The 20,969-nt window shown below is 31.7% G+C and overlaps 2 protein-coding genes and 1 pseudogene across 12 annotated transcripts; 2 read left to right on the forward strand and 1 right to left on the reverse strand.

The window, feature by feature from the left end:
- Positions 1 to 1,048: 1,048 nt before the first annotated feature.
- LOC123921895 (two-component response regulator-like APRR3) lies at positions 1,049 to 7,867 on the forward strand. Of its 11 annotated transcripts, none has more exons than XM_045974603.1 (13): positions 1,128 to 1,233; positions 1,375 to 1,452; positions 1,850 to 1,953; positions 2,405 to 2,875; positions 3,192 to 3,353; positions 3,464 to 3,597; positions 4,236 to 4,397; positions 5,151 to 5,295; positions 5,385 to 5,829; positions 5,947 to 5,971; positions 6,162 to 6,929; positions 7,257 to 7,330; positions 7,436 to 7,867. In XM_045974603.1, the coding sequence occupies exons 4-13, from the start codon at positions 2,533 to 2,535 to the stop codon at positions 7,530 to 7,532; spliced, it is 2,355 nt and encodes a 784-aa protein (XP_045830559.1). In that variant the 5' UTR covers positions 1,128 to 1,233; positions 1,375 to 1,452; positions 1,850 to 1,953; positions 2,405 to 2,532; the 3' UTR covers positions 7,533 to 7,867. The 11 variants fall into 11 exon arrangements, with proteins under 11 accessions (XP_045830563.1, XP_045830557.1, XP_045830559.1 ...); XM_045974605.1 differs by having other exon boundaries at positions 1,164 to 1,233; positions 1,850 to 1,880; XM_045974601.1 differs by lacking the exon at positions 1,850 to 1,953 and having other exon boundaries at positions 1,111 to 1,233.
- Positions 7,868 to 8,644: 777 nt separating this feature from the next.
- LOC123922211 lies at positions 8,645 to 9,959 on the reverse strand (annotated as a pseudogene).
- Positions 9,960 to 11,212: 1,253 nt separating this feature from the next.
- LOC123922212 (probable serine/threonine-protein kinase PBL5) lies at positions 11,213 to 12,767 on the forward strand. The gene is made up of 5 exons (XM_045974953.1): positions 11,213 to 11,285; positions 11,645 to 11,802; positions 11,902 to 12,091; positions 12,272 to 12,563; positions 12,743 to 12,767. Exons 1-5 carry the CDS (start codon positions 11,213 to 11,215, stop codon positions 12,765 to 12,767), a joined length of 738 nt encoding a protein of 245 aa, XP_045830909.1.
- The last annotated feature ends 8,202 nt before the right edge of the window (positions 12,768 to 20,969 follow it).

Consider the following 20,969-nt stretch of genomic DNA (forward strand, 5'->3'; position numbering starts at 1 on the left):
AAATTTGGAATTTTGCTCTTCTGACCAGCTATACTACTCCCAATCCCCTCGTCATGACCATAATGCCCTTATGAAGCTATACAAAATTTACAATGCGAAATAATATAAATTCAGAATGTAATTTCCAAAACCATGTTAAATTAGCCAAAGCCTGGATTGTTGAACAATTATCCTCTAAGAAACTTGAGTTAAGAACATATATTATGAATTATTACTACTCATTTTTAATTAAAATCACAAGTTTACTTTATAGATTTATTATATAATTAATGTATCAGATCTATTATAAATTAAATTCATCAGTTATTGAATGAATTTAAAAATAAAAAATTGATTTTTATTTATTTATAATTAAAGACGATGAGAGTATTTTTCTAAAAAGTTACAAACCGAAAATGCTTTTGGAAGTTACCAACGTTTTTCATAGGCTTAATTAGTCTTTTGGTCCCTTAAAGATATTTTAAGTTTCACAATGGTCCCTTAAAGAAAAAAAGGTCAGGATTGATCCCTTAAAGACACATCTGTTTCTCGATTGGTCCTTTCCGTCAATTTTTTACAAAAAAACGTTAGTTTTAGTAGACTGAATTATGGATGTCATTAAGTGTAAGTGGTCCACCAAAAACCTTATTAATTTTTAAAATTTTAACAATTTGAATTTTTTGTTATATTTAGAGTTAAAATTTAACGGGAAGTACCAATATGGCAAAAATATATGTTTTTAAGGGACCAATCCGGACCTTTTTTTTCTTTAAAGGACCAATCCAGACCTTTTTTCTTCTTTAAGGAACCATTATAAAACTTAAAATATCTTTAAGGGACCAATAGACTAATTAAGCCTTTTTCATTCTTAGATTTTGACACCTTACATTACATTACATGTGTCAAAACGGGTCGGGCTACAGAAAAGAACCCGCAAAACCAACCAACCAACCACATGGTGGGATCCAGACACATAAAAAATCGCATCAGATTCTAATTACTCCATCATCTAACATCTCAGATTTTGATACTATACATATCCACCTCATCAAAATCAATGCCTCACATTTCGCCACGTCACATCCTACATGGAATTCCAAACCACTCACACCTCCATTTTGTCCACGTCACCTTCTTCCCAATAATATCTTCTCCCAGTCCCACTATCTCTCTCTCTCTCTCTTACCACCAGTCAAAAAAAGTGTTTTTCTTTTCTCTTCAATTTTCTTCATACAACAAAACAACAAAAATAATGTTAGATTCTTATTTACTCAATAATTTCTTTCATTCTAAACAGATAAAATAAATAAATTAAAATCTGTTGTTTTGTTTTCTTATCTTTTTTTGGAAACTAGATTTGAAGCTTTGACTATTATTTTTTCTTTTTTTTTTTAGATTATTTTTTTTCTAAGTTATTGCATGGAGCTTGAGATTGAAGTTGAAGCTCTGAAGATCTGTTTCATCATCTTATGAGTATGGTGTTTTGATTTTTCTTTTATTATAGAAAACATGAACTTAATTTCTGAATTTTTTTTCTCTAAGTTATTCATAGCTTTTTTGTCTAATTTTTGTTTCATTCTCAAATTTCTGCAAAGAGTCTTAATATAAGTATAATTGTTGCATTGGATTATTATAATTGTTGTTAATTTCTGATTAACAATTTTTTTTTTTTTTTTTTAATATTTTCTGTAACTCTTCTGTTTTAACTGTCATTCAATGAATCTTGTGTTATTCAAGGTGGATAAAAGTTACTAAAATAATTTATTTTTTAAAGAAAATTGAAGATGATGATGTTTTAGATTATGTTCATTTATCGCGATATATTGGTATGAAATGGAAAGGATTACCTTCTTGCCTTGTGTTGATACAGAAGCTTTGAGAGTCATTTGATGCTGGAACAGGTTGTCTTTTCATTATATTTATCGTGAATTTTTATTGAGTTTCTAATTGCTATCTTTGTACTGGAATTTGGAGGTATGGATCTATACTTATCTAAACTTTTTCGAGACACAATTATGTTTTTTATTATCAAGATTAGATTTTATTCCATATGTGCGTGTTTGGATTGACTTATTTGAGCTTATCTACTGACATAAACACTAGTGAGACTCTTTTGGAGAACTTATGGAAATAGTTTATGATATGTTTGTGAGACTGTTTGGGAGAACTTATGGAAATAGTTTATGATATGTCCAAAAGTTGTTTTAAGATTATTTCCATAAGCTCTCCAAGATAGTTTATAGAAATAGCTTAAACGTAAGTAATTATATAATAAGTACTTATGTTATAAGTGTGGGGGTTTTGTATATAAATTTGTTTGCATGTTGTGGATGGAGCACGCCCCAAGGATAGGGTCTTTTCGCTTTTAGAATCACGACAATGGAAAAAGTATCGGGTTGACTGATAGATAGCGCCGTGTTTGCAGGAATTGATGGGTGAAGTGCTAATGATATGGATAATCCACAGTTCACTCGACGAGGGGATTGGGTTTGTGCATTCCTGATAAGTACTCACCTTGTTATTTTCTGAGTGTGGTTGATATAGGCTGATGCAATGAACAATAATGTTGGGAAAAAGAGTTTGGTAGAACAAAATCATGTGCTTATTGACAGAAAGAGTTTAAATAATAGAGTAGTTAAGGAAGGGCCAGGCTCTGAATCATCAACTGAAAATGACACAAGATTTAGTAAGGTAACGAAAGATGAAAACAATGGGTTGAAGGGATCAGTTCAAATCCATGAGAGGTTGCAGATTTCACAACAACCACTACCTCGAAATCCAGTTACATACTGGGAAAAATTTCTCCCTGTTACATCAATAAAAGTTCTGCTGGCCGACGATGATGATTCAACACGCAATGTTGTGTGTGCGTTGTTAAGGAATTGTGGTTATGAAGGTATTGGTTTATTTTTTGTTAATCATGCCTTTTAACTTAAGTTATATATACTCTGGTGCCAATTTCGGTGGGCTAGTCCATACCAAGAAAAAAAATCTATGGTTTTAAATGTGACCCCCTGCAAGCGGACGGTGGGATTGGTCCCCTCGGATTAGCCGGTCCTTGGGCAAGATACCGAGTTTTCAAAAAAAAGAAACTCAAGTTATATATAACTACTACCAATATGATTGAGATACAAAAACCATCATTTTTTTTTTTTTAATTTTTTTTTTATATTGCATGCTAATTTGATAAATTTCACCTTTGGTATTTTTAGTCACTGCTGTTTCCAATGGTCTCCAAGCGTGGCAAACTCTAGAAGATCCAGAAAATCGCATTGATCTTGTTCTAACAGAGGTATCTATGCCTTGTGTGTCTGGCATAAGTCTTTTGTGCAAGATCATGAGCCACGTATCTCTGAAGAATATTCCTGTGATTAGTAAGTTCCATTCCAAAGTCATGCTTTGTATCAGATTTCAGTACATATTTTCAATGTTTATTGCTCATTTTGGTGTTTTGTTTTACTGAACAATATTGAAATGCATGCAGTGATGTCTTCTCACGATTCTATGGGTATAGTCTTTAAGTGCTTGTCAAAAGGTGCAGCTGATTTTTTAGTGAAACCTATCCGGAGGAATGAACTTAAAAACATCTGGCAACATGTTTGGAGAAGATGCCATAGTGTGAGTTGCTTTACATTTTTGTCTCAAGCATGTGATAAAAAAAAATGTGAATGTTGTTTCCCAGCTCATTTGGAACAAAGTGAACAAGATTTTAAGTTTATGAATGAGTGTCCAAATATATACTAATTGTTCCTATAGCATCATGTTTACTTTTGGATGAATTATTCGGTACACATCTTATTTGGATATGTACTGGTACACCCGCTGAGGTGGACAATTCTAATAGGTTCACAAATAGTATTTATTAATTTTTCTATATTAAACATTATTTGTGGACCTATTAGAATTATCCAAATCAGCGGTGTACCGATGCATATCCAAATAAGATGTGTACCGAAGTGCTCACCTTTATTTTGTGGGTCTTAGTATCTTTGAACGACTTGAATATTCAATGTCTTAAAGTAGTATTAGTGAATTTTCAAAAGATAATGACTCCATTACTTCCTTTCTAGGAGATTTCAGAGTTTCTTTTTGCAGAGTTCAATGTCTTAAAGTAGTATTAGTGAAATAATATAGCTTATCTGATTTTTGTAGCATGATACTTATCTTATGAATCATTTCATTAACAAACTTAGATATCAAATTAATTCATCAACAATCAATGACATTCCTTAACATGGATTAACACACTTTCTCAGTCTAGTGATAGTGGGAGTGAAAGTGGGACAAACACCCGGAAATTTGCAAAGTCAAGAAGCATTTGTGCATATGACAACAATAGTGGTAGCAATGATGAGAATGATTATGGAAGCAGAGGCTTGAGTACTCGAGATGGAAGTGACAAAGGAAGCGGAACTCAGGTATTGCACAGATCTCACATGCGTAGATTTTTATTAATTAAACCAGTTAGGTATCGTACCCCATCTAAAGCCAATTCTGTAGCAATATCCTGTGTCAATGTCATTGTTTATTCAGGTGTATGAGTTTCAAAATCCAAATGTCATCATTGTTTGTTAGTTTTAAGTGTAGGGTAAACACAAGAAGCCAGTCAGCATGGAAGACTATGACTATTACTCTGCATCAGTATCATTGATCTATCTATCTATCTATCAAAAGTGATGGTCTTATGGTTTTAAGAATTGAAACTCCAGCATGTGTTGAGTTTTAAAAGAATAGTAATTTTATATATGGGACCGAACTGGAGAGATTTGATATAGTAGTTTTAAGCTGGTGGAAAATGGGGTTTTAAATTTCTAGGTGACTCTTATCAGTCTTGAAAGTGAGGGTCAATTTTGTAAGAAAAAAAAAGCGTGTTACTCTTTTTTTATTTACTTATTTTCAATTTTCTTTTTTTTATTTACTTATTTTCAATTTTCTTTGTTGTAATTTGCATATTGTTTTGGGTTGATGTCTTATGACCCTCATGTTGTGCTTTCTCTCTTTCCTTTCCAGTAAATTGTTTTTGCTTTCGAATATGGTTAACCATATGTTGACTTAATAGTCTACTTGTCTGAACAAGTGAACGATAATTTATTCTCTCTAGGAAGTCCTAGGCGGTGATTTCCCCTAAATTATTTATTCATATAAATACCTAAAGCTCCTATTTTGTGTAGAGTTCATGGACTACAAATCTAGCTCAATCTCATGATACTCCTGATAGCACGTGTGCCCAAGTGGTGTACACAAAGCCTGAAAACAGTAGCAGTGTGCAGATCCATGCCACAGAAAAAGAGTGCCATGAACCAATTGATCATCCTGGTATGCCTTGGTAGTGTCCTTTTCTGTTTTTTAGATTTGTCTGTTTTGATTTTGATATTTCACCAATTAGACACCTATTTACTTTTCAGATGAGATTGCAATGGGTAAAGATTTAGCAATGGGAATATCTTTGAACATGCAAGAAGGCCATCCACTTAAGAAACTGTCTAACAATCCAATGCATAAAGGGGTTAATAAGATGTCTGATATCGATGGTATGCAGCTCATTAAAGGACAGAGTAATGTCTGTGACAAAGTACAACCGGAGGATGACAGTGATAAAACCAGGATGCAGGAAAATCAAACTATGAATGTTGGTGTTACTGATAGCAGCAGTCCACAGGCTGAAAGCAGAGGTTTGAACACTTCAAACGGTTTTTCTGGTTTTGCCAAAACAAAAGCAAGTTGTTGCTTCGAACAGCATCCATCGCTTGACCTAACATTAAAAAGGATGGGAGAAGTAAAAGATGCTGAACTTGTCACAGGTGATGAAAGTAATGTTTTAAGACATTCAGATCTGTCAGCATTCTCCAAGTAAGAGGAAATCGGAAATATAACCACCTTCTATTGGAAGCATACATTGTAGCATTACATTGGCTATTAACATTTAAAATATTAATTAAATTGTGTTTTCTTTTCTTGGTTCTGCAGATATAATACAACTTCTGCTTACCAGGTAATGTTCTATGGTCCTTACTCCTTTCTTAGCAGAAGAAATCACAACTTGCTGTATGTATTAGTTATTTTTCAGTGGTTTTAGATATTTGATGTGACGAACAAATGCCAGTACAAATTGCTGGAGAATAGTGTGTAGAACCAAATCTCAATGTTTGGACAAACCTTATGTTATCTGTACTTTTTATCAGGCTCAAACTGGAAATGTAGGAAGCTGTTCCCCGCTAGACAATAGCTCAGTTGCACCTAATACAGAGACAATACAGAACTTCACATCTCATTCAAATGCCACTCCTCCAAATCAACAGTCTAATGGGAGCAACAACATCAGTGACCTGGCTTACACTAATATATATCTTAGCACCAAACATGAAAATTTTGACATGAAACCCGAGTCTGCCAGAGGGATTGGCTCTTTTATTTATTCTGAACACCAAACCGTGCAAAATAACAGTATCTCTGCATCTCAGAAGAAGACTTCTTCCCAGGAAGAATGTGCCGGAATCATTAAAGGACAGGTAGGAGGCTCTGAACCAGGATTCCAAGTTGAGCACACTCACCATCAACTTCAACATTGTAATCGCATCGCTCACAAGGCTGCAGAAGATCTCCAATCAGTTCATGATCTCTTACATAAAAGCACGGCCAAATTTGCTCAGCAATGTATGTCATCAAATGTGTTTGGAGGGCCAGAAGAAGGTAATGCTGCTGCAAACTATGGCTTGGATGGAAGTGCAGCTGAGAGTGATCATGGGAGCAATGGACAGGGTGGAAGCAACACTTTGACTGTCAGAATGACAAATGTGGAAAATGGTGATGCAGGAGCTGGGAGCTTTGGAGTTGGTGGCATTGATAAAATAAACATTGGAAGTGTGTCATATGAAGAACGAATTGCATTGAGAGAGGCTGCCTTGACAAAATTTCGACTAAAGAGAAAAGAAAGATGCTTTGAGAAGAAGGTAATCTATTTTTAATTACTTCGTTAAAAATATGTGTTTTTGAAGATCGTAGCATCATGTGTTCCCAAAATTTCTATAACTAATTTGATGGCTTGTTGAGATCCTACCTATTCTAATAAAAAAAATCTAACTTATTTTCAAGCATCCTATGAAAATTATATGTTGCCGTTTTCTTTGTTCTCTTAATCTATACTCATTTCCTTGTATGAATGTAATGCTCAAGTCAATGACTTAATCTTCATCATTAACAATAGGGGTGGGCAAAAAAAAACCAAAAACTGAACAAGCACAGGATGGTATATAATATATATGCCGTTTATATTTCAGGTTAGATATCACAGCAGGAAAAAATTGGCAGACCAGCGGCCACGTATTAGGGGACAATTTGTCAAACAAATAGTGTATGTTGCGGCATACTCACATAATTGTATTTAACATTTATTTTATACTTTTAAGTTTCCTTGTATAAGTACTGGTTTAACTTGTGTTCAATTTTTTCCCCTCAGGTCTGACACTAAAGAAGAAGAAAATAAAGAAAGCGAGGACCTTGTATCTATGGATAATTCTAGTGATGTTCCACAGCAATACCAATCAAAATCATGATCATTGTTTGACTGATTTCGTTCAAGCAACTGCATCTAGCTTCTTTTCACTTTAGAAGCTCGGAGTTTTGTGTTATAGAAGAATCTACGAGTAGGTTGGCATCTTTGTTACCTGAAAAACAGACGTTTAATTTGAAACTTGACAATGCTCTAGATTCGATTTATGGTTGTGAGCTTAAATTTTCAAATGGACCCATGTTCATGTCTGTAATGTGTCAACCTTGTTCATGTTTGTATTCTGCACATAGCGACTAAAGTATGAGGATAACTACTGATTGTAATATCGTATTAACAGTTAATATGGTGATAAAATACATTCGTGATATTTTCGTCCCACGGAATCTCAAATGGAGCAGTACCCTAGTGGAAATTCAGTTATGTTGCAAATGATCTTATCATAATTGGTTGGACTCAAATAAGCAATATAAATATGCATGAGGGCGTTATAATAATAGGGTCTCGCTAACGAGTGTCCCGGGGTACTTTTTAAGCATTCTATTTAAAGAAACTTTTTATTTAAAAAGTTAAACACTACAATTTTCAATACGTTGACTTTACGCATTCCGATAAAATTTTTATAAAAAGTTTACTATTTATGGGCTTAAAGAGTGCCCTGAGGGCACTATTTAGCATTTGCCATAATAATATAATACTATACTATGTCAAGAAGTTCACATTCAGATGTGACATTATGATTTATGATAATATTTTGTTCGGATATAAAGTATAAACATCAAAATATTGTATATATGATGGAATGAGATATACCTATTAAATAAAGTTGATAATAAAGCAACAACATTCATAATCATCAAAAGGTTTCTTAATTTATCATAAATAAAGTTGACAAACCACTTTTTATTAAACAAGATAAATTTCGGTGAATTTTTTGGTACATATTATGTGGATATGTAATGGTACATTTGTTGAGGTGAATGATTCTGATTGGTTTATAAATAACATTTATTAATTTTTCTATATTAAATACTATTTATGCACCAATCACAATCATCGACCTAAGTCGTGTACCGGTACATATCCACATAATATGTGTACCGGAGTATTCACCTAAACACAATCATAAATCTTTGAGCTAAAAACACGAAAAACTAATTAGTGATCTATTCTTTCAATCGAGAAAAGACTTTCCTTGTAAATTGCAATACGATAGTTATGACTCTTTCCTTTAACACCAAGTTCTTTGGTCTTCTGGGTAATCAAATCAAAATAAACTAATTGACCATCTCTTTTTCTAAAAAATATATCACCATTCTTCCCCACTCCAACAAACCAATCAATGTAGAGTAATGGTCCAATAACGAAAAATTTAGTCCATGATTCCTTCACGCCGAGTTCACTCAAAATTGATACGTGAAAAGTAATTTGGTCAAGTAGAATTGCATAATATGAAATCGAAGCAATGGATCCATTTAACACCACCAAGTGTCTTTGCACATGTTTAAATTTAAAATCGGTAACTATGTTTGAAGGTATGTCTAAGGGTATAGTTGTTGTAGTAAACATGTCATTGTTCAAGTTAAATGACACAAAGAAATGTTCATCATAATTCTCATTTCGAGACCACCAATGACACATTCCATCCATATACAATGTTCGAAACCGCTAATGCACAGGCATATGGACATCAAGTTTCTTCCAAGAGTTAGACCTTAGGCTATAAATCTCCCAAACAGGTTCCTCGTTCCAAGACACATCTTCTGGGAGTTCAAGATGGTCCTCAGAAATTTGAGAAAAAGCTATATACCTAATAAACTTAAAGTCGTCTTTAATATGGTCGTAACCAAACCCATGAATAAAAATTAAAGGCTCAAGATAAGGTGGTACAGATTCAGCGGGACTCTGAGGAATGATCTTGAATTCATGGGTAGCCGGGTTCCACAATACAAACGTGTCTTCATGATTAAGAAGAATGATTCCAGCAATGGCAGCAGAACCATTAAAAGTAAAGTCAGGGTATTTTTCCAGTTGAAAGATATATGGACATTGCAATTTGAGTCGATTCTCATATTTCTCACCGGAAAGTAAATAGTAAGAGCATTGAGGAATAAGATTATCATCACTATAATCATGATATACGAAGAGAGATGTATCATTGTAGTAAGGGTATGTGATTCCTAACCTTTCTTCCACTTGCAGAAGAATTCATCGCCGTAGCCAAAAACGAGAGATTAGGGTTAATATTGCTTTCTTTTGATCCTTGTAAAGTTAGGCAGGATTGATTAGGTATGTTAACCATATATATATATGTGTAAAAATATTGGTCTCCGCTTAATATACGAGTAAAAATATAGGTTTACATAGAAATTATAATAAAATTAGAAACACGTATTAATATATGAGTAGAAATATAATTAAAAAAACAATGAATTAAATTTCATTATAAATTTTTAAAATACAAAATAGACATGCGCATTAATTTATGAGTAGAAATAAATATTATTCATAAGTAGCACGCGCCCGTAGAAATTACTAACTCCGCCCCTAAATATTTATATGCGTGTAATTGGATATTTTAATATTTGATTGAATTAAAATGTTGTACATTGACAAGTATGCCCCTATATTTATTGAAGTGTCAAAAAATGAAAAAACAAAGAAGGGGTAGATAGGTAAAAGTATAAGTAGAAATACAGGTCCTCGTAGAAATTACTAACTCTGTCCCTATATATATATATATATATATATATGTGAGTGTAATTAATTATTTTAATATTTAATTGACATTAACAAGTATATATTTATTGAAGTGTCAAAAAATGAAAAAACAAAAGAAGGGGTAGATAGGTAAAAAAATGAAGTTGTTCCTTTTATTGAACAACTTCTACGTTCTCAAATTAAGCGAGAATAGTTATAATAATAAATGTCTCAATCAAATTTACAAATGCAGTTTGGGAAAACTAGATTTAAGAAAGGCCAATATGGTAGTCTTGGTAGATGGTGGACTTCAAATGTCACTCATATTTCTCGTGGAATTTAAATGTTTCTCATATTTTGTTGTCACCAAAGAATAGATAGATTAAAAAATATATTTCATCATATATTTCATCATAACATTACAAACCTTTGAAACAAACACACCCGAAGAGTTAAAATTATGCCATCGTAACAATTTGAGTTTGTGGTTAGTGGTTACCTCACCGTTAATGCAGAGACAACTATATTTTCAAATAAATAAGACTGACTTTTCTAAAAAGCTCATTAAACTTAAAAAAACAATAACACATTTTTAGATCTTCCACACGAGATATTCAAATACTATTAGTTCGTGACATTGTGAGAGTTTAGTCACTCACTCAACCACCGTTATTAAAAAAGTAATGCTTTAAACAATTTAAAAAAAATCTCCAACCTGTTTTCTTTTTTGACAAAAATAATCTCTCCATCCTAGCAATTTTTTTATTTAAACATTCTTTTCTTACAATGCTATTAAATATTAAGAACATAATAAATTCAAATTCAGTCACTTAATATTTTAATCAACAGACTTCAAATTAGATAGAAATTCAAATACAGTACCAATTCAAGTAACTGTCATCACAAGTTCACAACTAACTGTCACATTTTCTAGTTAATTTCTTTATATTTTGCTCTGTTACTTCTACTTCTTCCTTCTTCTTCTTCTTGGTTCTGTTTTCTTGGTGAAGCTCTTAGTAAAAGAATATGAGTTCCGGTAAGGAAATTGCTGAAAGCAACCCGCTGAATCCTCCCCCGCTGCAAGCCTCTTCCGCCGCAAGTAATTTTTTTATTGATTCTTTCTGATTATTTCTTATACTTTTGAATATTATCATGTATGCATGCATGCATGAAAATAGAATTTTGCATTATCTTTTTCATCATCATATTCATTGTAATTTTGCATTTTCTTTTATGTTCTCTTTTTCTTTTTATTTGAAGTTTTCTTGTGATGCGTTTGAAGTTTCTCTTTTTCAATTCTTTTCTTTCTTCTTGAAATTATACTATTGAATTTCATATCCTATCCAGTTTCTTGTGTCTTTTTTTTTTTGTAGGAACTGTTTTTTATTTTGGCGCCATTTTTTAAAATTTATTTTTTTTTTAAAAAATTTCTTACTTATTTTATATTATTGTTTACAGATAGGGAAACGGTGACTTTAAATATAACAAACAAGGAGATACGTGATTTCAATTATAGAGAGCTTTCCGTTGCTACAAGCAAATTTAAAATTAGTAAATATTTGGGTGCCGGTGGTTTCGGCAATGTTTACCGTGCAAGCTTGGATTCAATAAAACAGGTTTGTGAAATAAAAAAAATTACATACTGAAATTGAGATCTTAATTGTGAATATTTATTCAATGTTTTAACATTTGGTTATATTCATTTTATTGTTTAGGATGTAGCTATAAAGAAACTTGACCTAAAGGGTAATCAAGGAATTGCAGAATTTGTTGCCGAAGTAGAGATATTGAGTAATATAAGGCATGAAAGTATTATCCAATTGATTGGCTACAGTAATGATCGTGATGGCCAACTTATAGTTTACGAGCTCGCGACTTTGGGATGTTTGGAAAGTTTTTTATTTGGTAATCATCTTAACTTAGTTCACATATATCACTTTCAAGTTATTACAAATTACTCGTTTTTAGTTGAGATTAAGCATCTATATAGTTTTGTAATTGTATGAATTGAACAGTGAGTTATACTAGTTTATATATACTTTTTGCGCCATTCTACTAACCTTGTTTTCTCTTTGATTAAATTAGAGAGTCCCTCGGGTAAACTACCTAAAGTTCTTGATTGGAATGTAAGATTGAAGATAGCAACTGAAACTGCAGAAGCTGTGCAGTATTTACATGAACAAGCAAACCCACCTATAATCCATCGTGACTTAAAGTGCTCGAATATATTGTTAGGGGATGGATACAAAGTAAAACTATCAGATTTTGGTTTAGCTATTTTAGGTCCAAATGGGGACAAGACTTTTGTTCAAACAGCCCCTCTTGGAACAGAAGGGTATTGTGAAGACCTGACAATAAGAAATATTTGCCGGAATGGGTATGTTAATATTATTGATTTTACTTTTATAAATTTAATTAGTTATAATTAAATTTAGTGGCAATGAGTTTTAAATTAACAATGGGTATGATGGTAAATATATGTATGTGTTTACTTGTTATAAGTTTTTACAAAAAATGACCAAAATTAATTGTATGTTTTTACATGGAAATTTGCAGGCAAAACCATCATTCAATGATATGAACAAATTCAGAGCTGATTTTGTTGATCCATTACTGGAAGGGAAATATCTAGTGCCAGAATTATAAAAAGTTGTTGTTATTGTTTCAAAGTGCGTGTTTAAAAGAGAGAGAGCAATTTGTATAGAGGATCTGTTTATAATATTTGTATGAGTATTATGGTTCTTATGATGATTTCACGTTTGAAGAAGGTAAATTTTAAATATTGTACTACAAGAAGTTTGGAAGTATGAAATTTATTTTAAAATACTTGCATATTTTTTACTTGATTCTAATTTAAAACTATAATGTTAATTTTTTATCTGCACAACATAAATTACTTTGTTACTGTTTGGGCATATTAATTAAAGTTCAGTCTCTACTAATTAATAATATATTTTGTCTACTAAAAAAACTAGTATCCATACCCGTGTCAAGCACGGGTAAATATACGTTTGTAGATTTATTGACTTATAAATAATATACTTTATTTCAAACTGAAAAATTAATATTTTAATTGTTAATAGAAGATAATTAACGACAACTACATAAATATTTATAATCATATAAAATTTAATAATTAAAATAACACTCTGTGATAAAAAAAAAAAAAACTAATTGTAAAATTTATGCATAGTGTCATAGATCTTCTTAAGGAAGATTCCTATAGTTAGTATTTTTTCTTATCAAATTAAAAATATATCATAATTGTTGTTTATATTATTCTCCACTAAAAGAATCGTAAAGTTGATCAAAAATACATGGAAGAGACTTTGAGGTTTCGTAAAAAGGCTTTTAGGTGAATTTGAATTACAAAAAAAAGTTTGTGTAACAATATATGAGTAGAAATATAGACTACAATATAAATAACAAAAAAAACCGATTCCCGTATTAATATTTAAGCAAAAATATACAGGGTCCCGTTGAAAGTTATAATATATGACTAAAAATATAGAATTTATAAAAATTATAAAATAAAAATTACCGTAAAAAAATTATAAATAAGTAGGTCTTCATATTAATATGAGTAAAAATATAGAAATTATAATTGTCAAAAAAAAAAAGTAGAAATTATAAAATAAAAAAGTCATTTATATTAATGCATACGAAGAAATATACGTTCCCATAGAAATTACAATAAAAAATAAGCTCTCGTATTGATGTATGAATTGAAAATATGAAATATATGTTCCCTAGAAAATGTAAAAAAGGTGACTAACTAACTCATAAAATCATAATATCTGCAAATAAAATGTAAAAAAGGTGACTAACTAACTCATAAAATCATATCGATAGAAATATATGATTAAAATGTATTGTCATACTATAAAAAACATATCAAAAATAAAATAAATAAGAATTTGGAATTGAACATGTGAAAAAATATATGACCATAAGAAAATTGTTTCAACGAAGAAGTAAAAACTAAAAAGATTTTTAGAAGAATTTCATAATGTATTTCCTAATTCCCAATGATTCCTAATGATGTATAAAAATGTGATACTCAAGAGCAATATTTATAGCAAAAAAAAAAGCAATTAATCATATCAATTATTCCCTTAATTCGAGGATGTAATTGAAACCAAAAAAAAATCATATATTTCTTAGGGGTATATTGGATTGGGATTTTAAAAGACTTTTTTTATGACATATTTTTTTTGAGGTATTAAATCAAAACTTCTACAAAAGTTAAATAAATCTTGTGGTATTTAATTAAGACAAACAATTTTTATTTTTTTTTTCAGGGCAACAAAATCCGTTGGTATTCAATTGAGATTTGTTACTACTTTCAAAATGTCTATTGGTATTCAAAAGTCTACCGATTTTGATGGATTTTTTTTTTGGAATGGATTTTGAGAAACTTTTTAGTTGAAAATACACTTGATAGACTTTTTCAACAATCTCACCAAAAGCCTCGAAACTTTTTTGAACTCTCCAAGACTTTTTTCTTTCATCATCACTGTATCAAACTTCTTCTTCTTTATCACTTTCGTAGATCATCACTGTACCCGGTTTTTTCTTCTTTTCTTTGTTCACTTTTTCAACAATCTCACCAAAAGCCGAGAATTTTTCAAACTCTCCAAGACATTTTAATTTCATCATCATTATATCAGTTTTATTGTTCTTCTTTTTTACTTATCATTTTGTTGAAAGTACAAAAGTAAGTATGTTTTTATCGTCTCCACAGGGACTGATGCGATATTGATGCCGTTCAACAATTAATATAATTTCAAGTAAAGGGTTTTCAGAGTTTGTTTATGAGAAAGTACGAAAATATGGTGATGGTGGAGAAATGATGAAAATCACAGAGAGATAAGTTTGCTGGGATTAGATTTCATTAACTCATTCATTTGTATTTCACTAATCAGTTATATAAATTTTAGCCATCTATCAATATTATCACGTATCGCTCGTTGTACGTTTCCGTGTCCAGATAACGCCGAGATATCTATTGTACCTATTAACCTCCGATGTCTCGGATGATCAATCAATACAATAGCATTAAGATCCGATACAAAAAGTGAATATTAAACCTAAATCTATCTCTAGAATTTAGTGTTCAATAGATGTCATCCTAGTTCTTAGATTCAAAAGGTATATGTCTATAACAATTCAAATCCAAGGAAAAACATTGAAATCAAAGATAATATCAACATTAATAGATAATCTAAAATCATACATAACACCATCATCAAGATAAATACATACTAATAGAGTAAATTACATCTAATCCCAACAAAAGAGAGATTAACTATTCATTTTCATGATAGCTTTATAAAAGATAAGAAGAAAAGAGAGATGAACAAACATCAATGATGATTTCCCAACAAAAGTTGTAGATCCACCCTCAAATCCCTTTAAATCTGCCTCCTTGGGTCTCTCTCTGCTTCTGGACGTGTTTTTGAGTGTTTAGAGTGGATTGGATGTGAATGGGCCTTAAAAAATGAAGTCTGATGGCTATTTATAGATTTTCAAAACAGGTGAGTTCGCTAAGCGAAGTGATGTTCGCTGAGCGAACAGGTTGCTTCAAGAAGGGGTTTTCTGACACGTAGCAAACAACCTGACTCATCATTTCTTCGCTGAAGCTCGCTACCTCTCGCCACCAGACCATAACTCTCTGATTTTGTTCGCTGAATCTCGCTAAGCTTCGCTGAGCGAACCTTCTTTGATGTTGTTTGCTGAGGCTCGCTACTTCTCGCCATGGACCCTTGGAGCACTGACTTTGCTCGCCAATGCTCGCCATGTTTCGCTGAGCGAAGGCTTCAGTTCCTGCCCCTTTTTTTCAGCAAATCCTAACAAATTGTTTTGGGATTAAAATTTGATCATGACAATACTTACATCAAATAGTTGGGATTTTTACTTCAAATAACTTATAAAACAAGTCAATAAGTGCTTAAAATATATATGTAAATTTACTACTTTTTAGCACTTATCAACTCTCCCAAACTTAAAACTTTGTTTGTCCTCAAACAAAAGTCAAAAATGAACTCTCAAAATATTGGTTCAAACATCATTTGTGCATAGTTCATTCAAGCTTTGCAATCAATCAAAAACTTTGGTTTTAAATCATTTCAAGTTTGCATGATTCAATTTATTGCAAGTTCAAAATCGATCATTCATAATCATCAAAGAATCAAAGCATGAATTTGAAATAGTCTCAAAACTCAAGTAAGATTTCAAGCTTTCCAAATCAACAAGATAATCAACTAGAATCACAATTCTCACAAGTGTTTCTACTCAAGGGTGTAGTGTTTCTCTCAATCCAAGCAATGTGTTCACAACAAATCAATTCAAACATACATCTCAACATAATCACAAGACATGTTATCAATCATGGATTACTAAGGTCTTTCTTAAGCTTGTAATGGGGCTGGGCTACAAGAAATCATTGTTTTTCTTTGGATTCAAAAAGCCTTAAGGATAAGAGAGCACAAAATCTTCAAAAATTCACCTTATGATTCATTTACTCCCTTTCACTTTCCCCATATTTCCATTTGTGGTGATTCTTTTATTTTGACACTTTTTTACAAAGAATTTCTTTCTTTTCTCATTTCTTTTGAATTTCATTTGTGTCATGCAATTCTTTTATTCATTTTTGTTTTCACAAATTTTTCTTTTCTTTTTCAATCACCACAACACTACTTTTCAAACCATTATTTATCTTTCAACCTACTTCTCCCCAACTTGAATCTTGACATAACCTTCATTGAAATACACTTTCTCTCTTATCCTAAGACAAGGGTAGAGTAGTTGTTTTTCTTTTCTTTTGGTTTCAGGGTTCACAAAACAAATAAATTTTCAAATTTTTTTTGGCTCAAGGGGGTAGCAAAGGATCACACTAACTCACAAGGTAGGTTATATTTTGGCTTAAGTGGTTAACACTCAAAAAAGAAACAAGGCCTTGATCATTTCCATGACTTCAAACACATCAAGTAATAGCAAGATTCAGTTAAAATCAACAGAGTTAAACACAATTGTCGGCTCTCAAATATATAAATAATGGAAGGTTCACACAATCTCACCCGGCTAGGTCTACGTGATTCATAATCAATCAATCATGTTAAGAAGGAATGAATGAAATCAAATTGAATAAAGCTACTTAGTTCAAATTCATCCTAACATTCAAAGATAATCACAAAGATTTGACCTCAAGCAATGCAATTTAAACAAAAAGTCATTCTAACCATGCATTTGAATTTGATCAATCACAAACTTAAACTTTTCAATTCATATGCACATGTAACAATCACAAAAGTTTAAACCATGTATGTTTACAAAAATTTCAGTCAACATTTGCAATAAACATAAAACATGAATTTAATGACTGAAACAATAAAATGTCACTGTATATGGCGTGCTTTAATCCTCTGCTTCTGCTATTCTCCCTCTTCAACAAGTGTGGACTGTCCTCAGGCCATGAAAATGAAGTTATGCCTGCATTTACAACAAGGTAAAACATACAATCCTAGGCTTTTGTCAGAATTTCCAAAAGCTCTGATAAGTTCGCTTAGCGAGAAAGTGTCTCGCTTAGCGACTATAGCAGAAAACAGAATTTCAGATGAAATTCACACCAATTCAAAGACTTTGTTTTCAAAAGTGATTGGACAACATGTTCAAAAACTATTATAACATATAAGAAACTAAAAATGCTTTAAATAAAAGTAAAGGAAAGAAAATTTGGTTGCCTCCCAACAAGCGCTTCTTTTACGTCATTAGCTTGACGCCTTTTTGGTTAGGGTGGCCAAAATGAGACGGAAAGCACATCCTCCGTCTTTTTCCTTCGGTTAGGGAGGAACTCCATGCATTTGAGATATAGATATTGTGGAGTCCATATCCTCCCCAATTGCTTCATATTGAACAAGGCACATATTTCGTCTATGACCCGGTCAATCTCCGCCTTGTTCTCCATCTCCCTCTTTTGCTCAATTGATATTTCCTTGTCAAGTAATCCCTTAATTTCTTCTGCACCCATCATCACTTCTTCATTATCAACAGTGCTAGTCTTCTCAATACATGGCAACTCTTGAGGAAGTTCTACCTCGTGTGGTGTCTCTATTTCTATCACTATTTTCTCTTCACCACATCCATCGCGCATTCTTTCTTCTTCATTGTTTTCAACACCTTTCACACTCTCTCTACTTTCCTCATTTTTCATTGGATTATTATCTTTCTCGTCAGGAGTGGTTTGTGTGTTGGTTTGAAATGTTTCTCCTTGGTTATTGTTATTGGCTAACTGTTTAGCCAACTGAACAAGCTGATTTTCCAAATTTTTGGCCCGTGCAAGACTGTTTTTCAGATATTGTTGGTTCTGGTCTTGCATCTGTTGCATTTGTTGTTGCCACTGTTGGTTTTGTTGTTGCTGCATTTCCATGAATTTAATCATGGTCTCCTCCAATTTAGCCTCTGAAGTTTGCCCATAATTATAAGGAGGAAACTGTTGATATGATTCATACTCATCCGGAGTATAGAAGTTGTAATAACCACGATCAGTCATGGTTTTACTTTTAATAGGGAATCTGAAAAAGGATTCAACAAACAAGAAAAACAATTTTCTTTGTCTAGCAAAGAAGGATTAGCACAAGAGAAACTATACAATATAAACAAATATATACAAATACTTAAAAGAATACAAATTGTTGAAATGCTACAATATCTAAACGTCAGTCCCCGGCAACGGCGCCATTTTGTTGAAATACAAAAGTAAGTATGTTTTTATCGTCTCCACAGGGACTGATGCGATATCGATGCCGTTCAACAATTAATATAATTTCAAGTAAAGGGTTTTCAGAGTTTGTTTATGAGAAAGTACGAAAATATGGTGATGGTGGAGAAATGATGAAAATCACAGAGAGATAAGTTTGCTGGGATTAGATTTCATTAACTCATTCATTTGTATTTCCCTAATCAGTTATATAAATTTTAGCCATCTATCAATATTATCACGTATTGCTCGTCGTACGTTTCTGTGTCCAGATAACGCCGAGATATCTATTGTACCTATTAACCTCCGATGTCTCGGATGATCAATCAATACAATAGCATTAAGATCCGATACAAAAAGTGAATATTAAACCTAAATCTATCTCTAGAATTTAGTGTTCAATAGATGTCATCCTAGTTCTTAGATTCAAAAGGTATATGTCTATAACAATTCAAATCCAAGGATAAAACATTGAAATCAAAGATAATATCAACATTAATAGATAATCTAAAATCATACATAACACCATTATCAAGATAAATACATACTAATAGAGTAAATTACATCTAATCCCAACAAAAGAGAGATTAACTATTCATTTTCATGATAGCTTTATAAAAGATAAGAAGAAAAGAGAGATGAACAAACATCAATGATGATTTCCCAACAAAAGTTGTAGATCCACCCTCAAATCCCTTTAAATCTGCCTCCTTGGGTCTCTCTCTGCTTCTGGACGTGTTTTTGAGTGTTTAGAGTGGATTGGATGTGAATGGTCCTTAAAAAATGAAGTCTTATGGCTATTTATAGATTTTCAAAACAGGTGAGTTCGCTAAGCGAAGTGATGTTCGCTGAGCGAACAGGTTGCTTCAAGAAGGGGTTTTCTGACACGTAGCAAACAACCTGACTCATCATTTCTTCGCTGAAGCTCGCTACCTCTCGCCACCAGACCATAACTCTCTGATTTTATTCGCTGAATCTCGCTAAGCTTCGTTGAGCGACCTTCTTTGATGTTGTTTGCTGAGGCTCGCTACTTCTCGCCATGGACCCTTGGAGCACTGACTTTGCTCGCCAATGCTCGCCATGTTTCGCTGAGCGAAGACTTCAGTTCCTGCCCCTTCTTTTCAGCAAATCCTAACAAATTGTTTTGGGATTAAAATTTGATCATGACAATACTTACATCAAATAGTTGGGATTTTTACTTCAAATAACTTATAAAACAAGTCAATAAGTGCTTAGAATATATATGTAAATTTACTACTTTTTAGCACTTATCACTTATCAAATATGTTTTTTTTGCAAAAAATATTTTAACAAATTTTACATCTTTTTTACAAACTTTTGATTCATTACAACTTTTTACAACAAACAAGTTTTTTCCGTCACATTCATGATTCATCTGCTTTTGTTTCACATCAATGATGGTGGTGATGACTTTTTTATTGGTGATTAGAAACATATACGTAAAAAAAAATAAAAAAGTAAGGTTTTTTTTTAATATTTGGATTTCAAAAAAAATATAATTGTTTTTATTAAAATTTATTGATTCTTTTAAAATTGTCCAAATATACAAAAGTTTCCTAATATATAAAGTATTATGAAATCTTGATTGTAAAAATTCTTTTGAAAAAAATCTCTCAAAATTTTCAAATCATGTGTTAAAAATCTTGATTGTAAGAAAGTTTTGTAAAAAAGTTTTTAAAATCTCACAAAATCAATATAGTTCAACAAAATCTCATAAAATTATCAAGATTTTTTTTGCCAAAATTGTCTCATAAAATCTCAATCCAATATACCCCCTAGTCATTTAAATTGAAAAAAATATCATATCATATTAAATTTTAAAACAAAATTTACGATTATGATGATGTTTGTAGACTTGATCCACACTTTTATTAAGAAAATTTCATATTTTATTCCTTAAGCTATACATATTGCCTTATATATATATATATATATATATATATATATATATATATATATATATGAGGAGGGTTATATTGACTCCAAGAGTAAGTTTTATAACTT

Source organism: Trifolium pratense, linkage group LG4, assembly GCF_020283565.1.
Source record: "Trifolium pratense cultivar HEN17-A07 linkage group LG4, ARS_RC_1.1, whole genome shotgun sequence".
Classification (NCBI taxonomy): Eukaryota; Viridiplantae; Streptophyta; class Magnoliopsida; order Fabales; family Fabaceae; genus Trifolium; species Trifolium pratense.

Excerpts from the sequence above, each read along its gene's own strand:
- LOC123922212 (XM_045974953.1), top strand. The coding sequence starts at position 11,213 with ATGAGTTCCGGTAAGGAAATTGCTGAAAGCAACCCGCTGAATCCTCCC. Across the intron at positions 11,286-11,644 it reads GCAAGCCTCTTCCGCCGCAA|ATAGGGAAACGGTGACTTTA; the intron begins GTAATTTTTTTA and ends TATTGTTTACAG. Across the intron at positions 11,803-11,901 it reads GCTTGGATTCAATAAAACAG|GATGTAGCTATAAAGAAACT; the intron begins GTTTGTGAAATA and ends TTTATTGTTTAG.
- LOC123921895 (XM_045974601.1), top strand. The coding sequence starts at position 2,533 with ATGAACAATAATGTTGGGAAAAAGAGTTTGGTAGAACAAAATCATGTG. Across the intron at positions 2,876-3,191 it reads AAGGAATTGTGGTTATGAAG|TCACTGCTGTTTCCAATGGT; the intron begins GTATTGGTTTAT and ends TGGTATTTTTAG. Across the intron at positions 3,354-3,463 it reads GAAGAATATTCCTGTGATTA|TGATGTCTTCTCACGATTCT; the intron begins GTAAGTTCCATT and ends AAATGCATGCAG.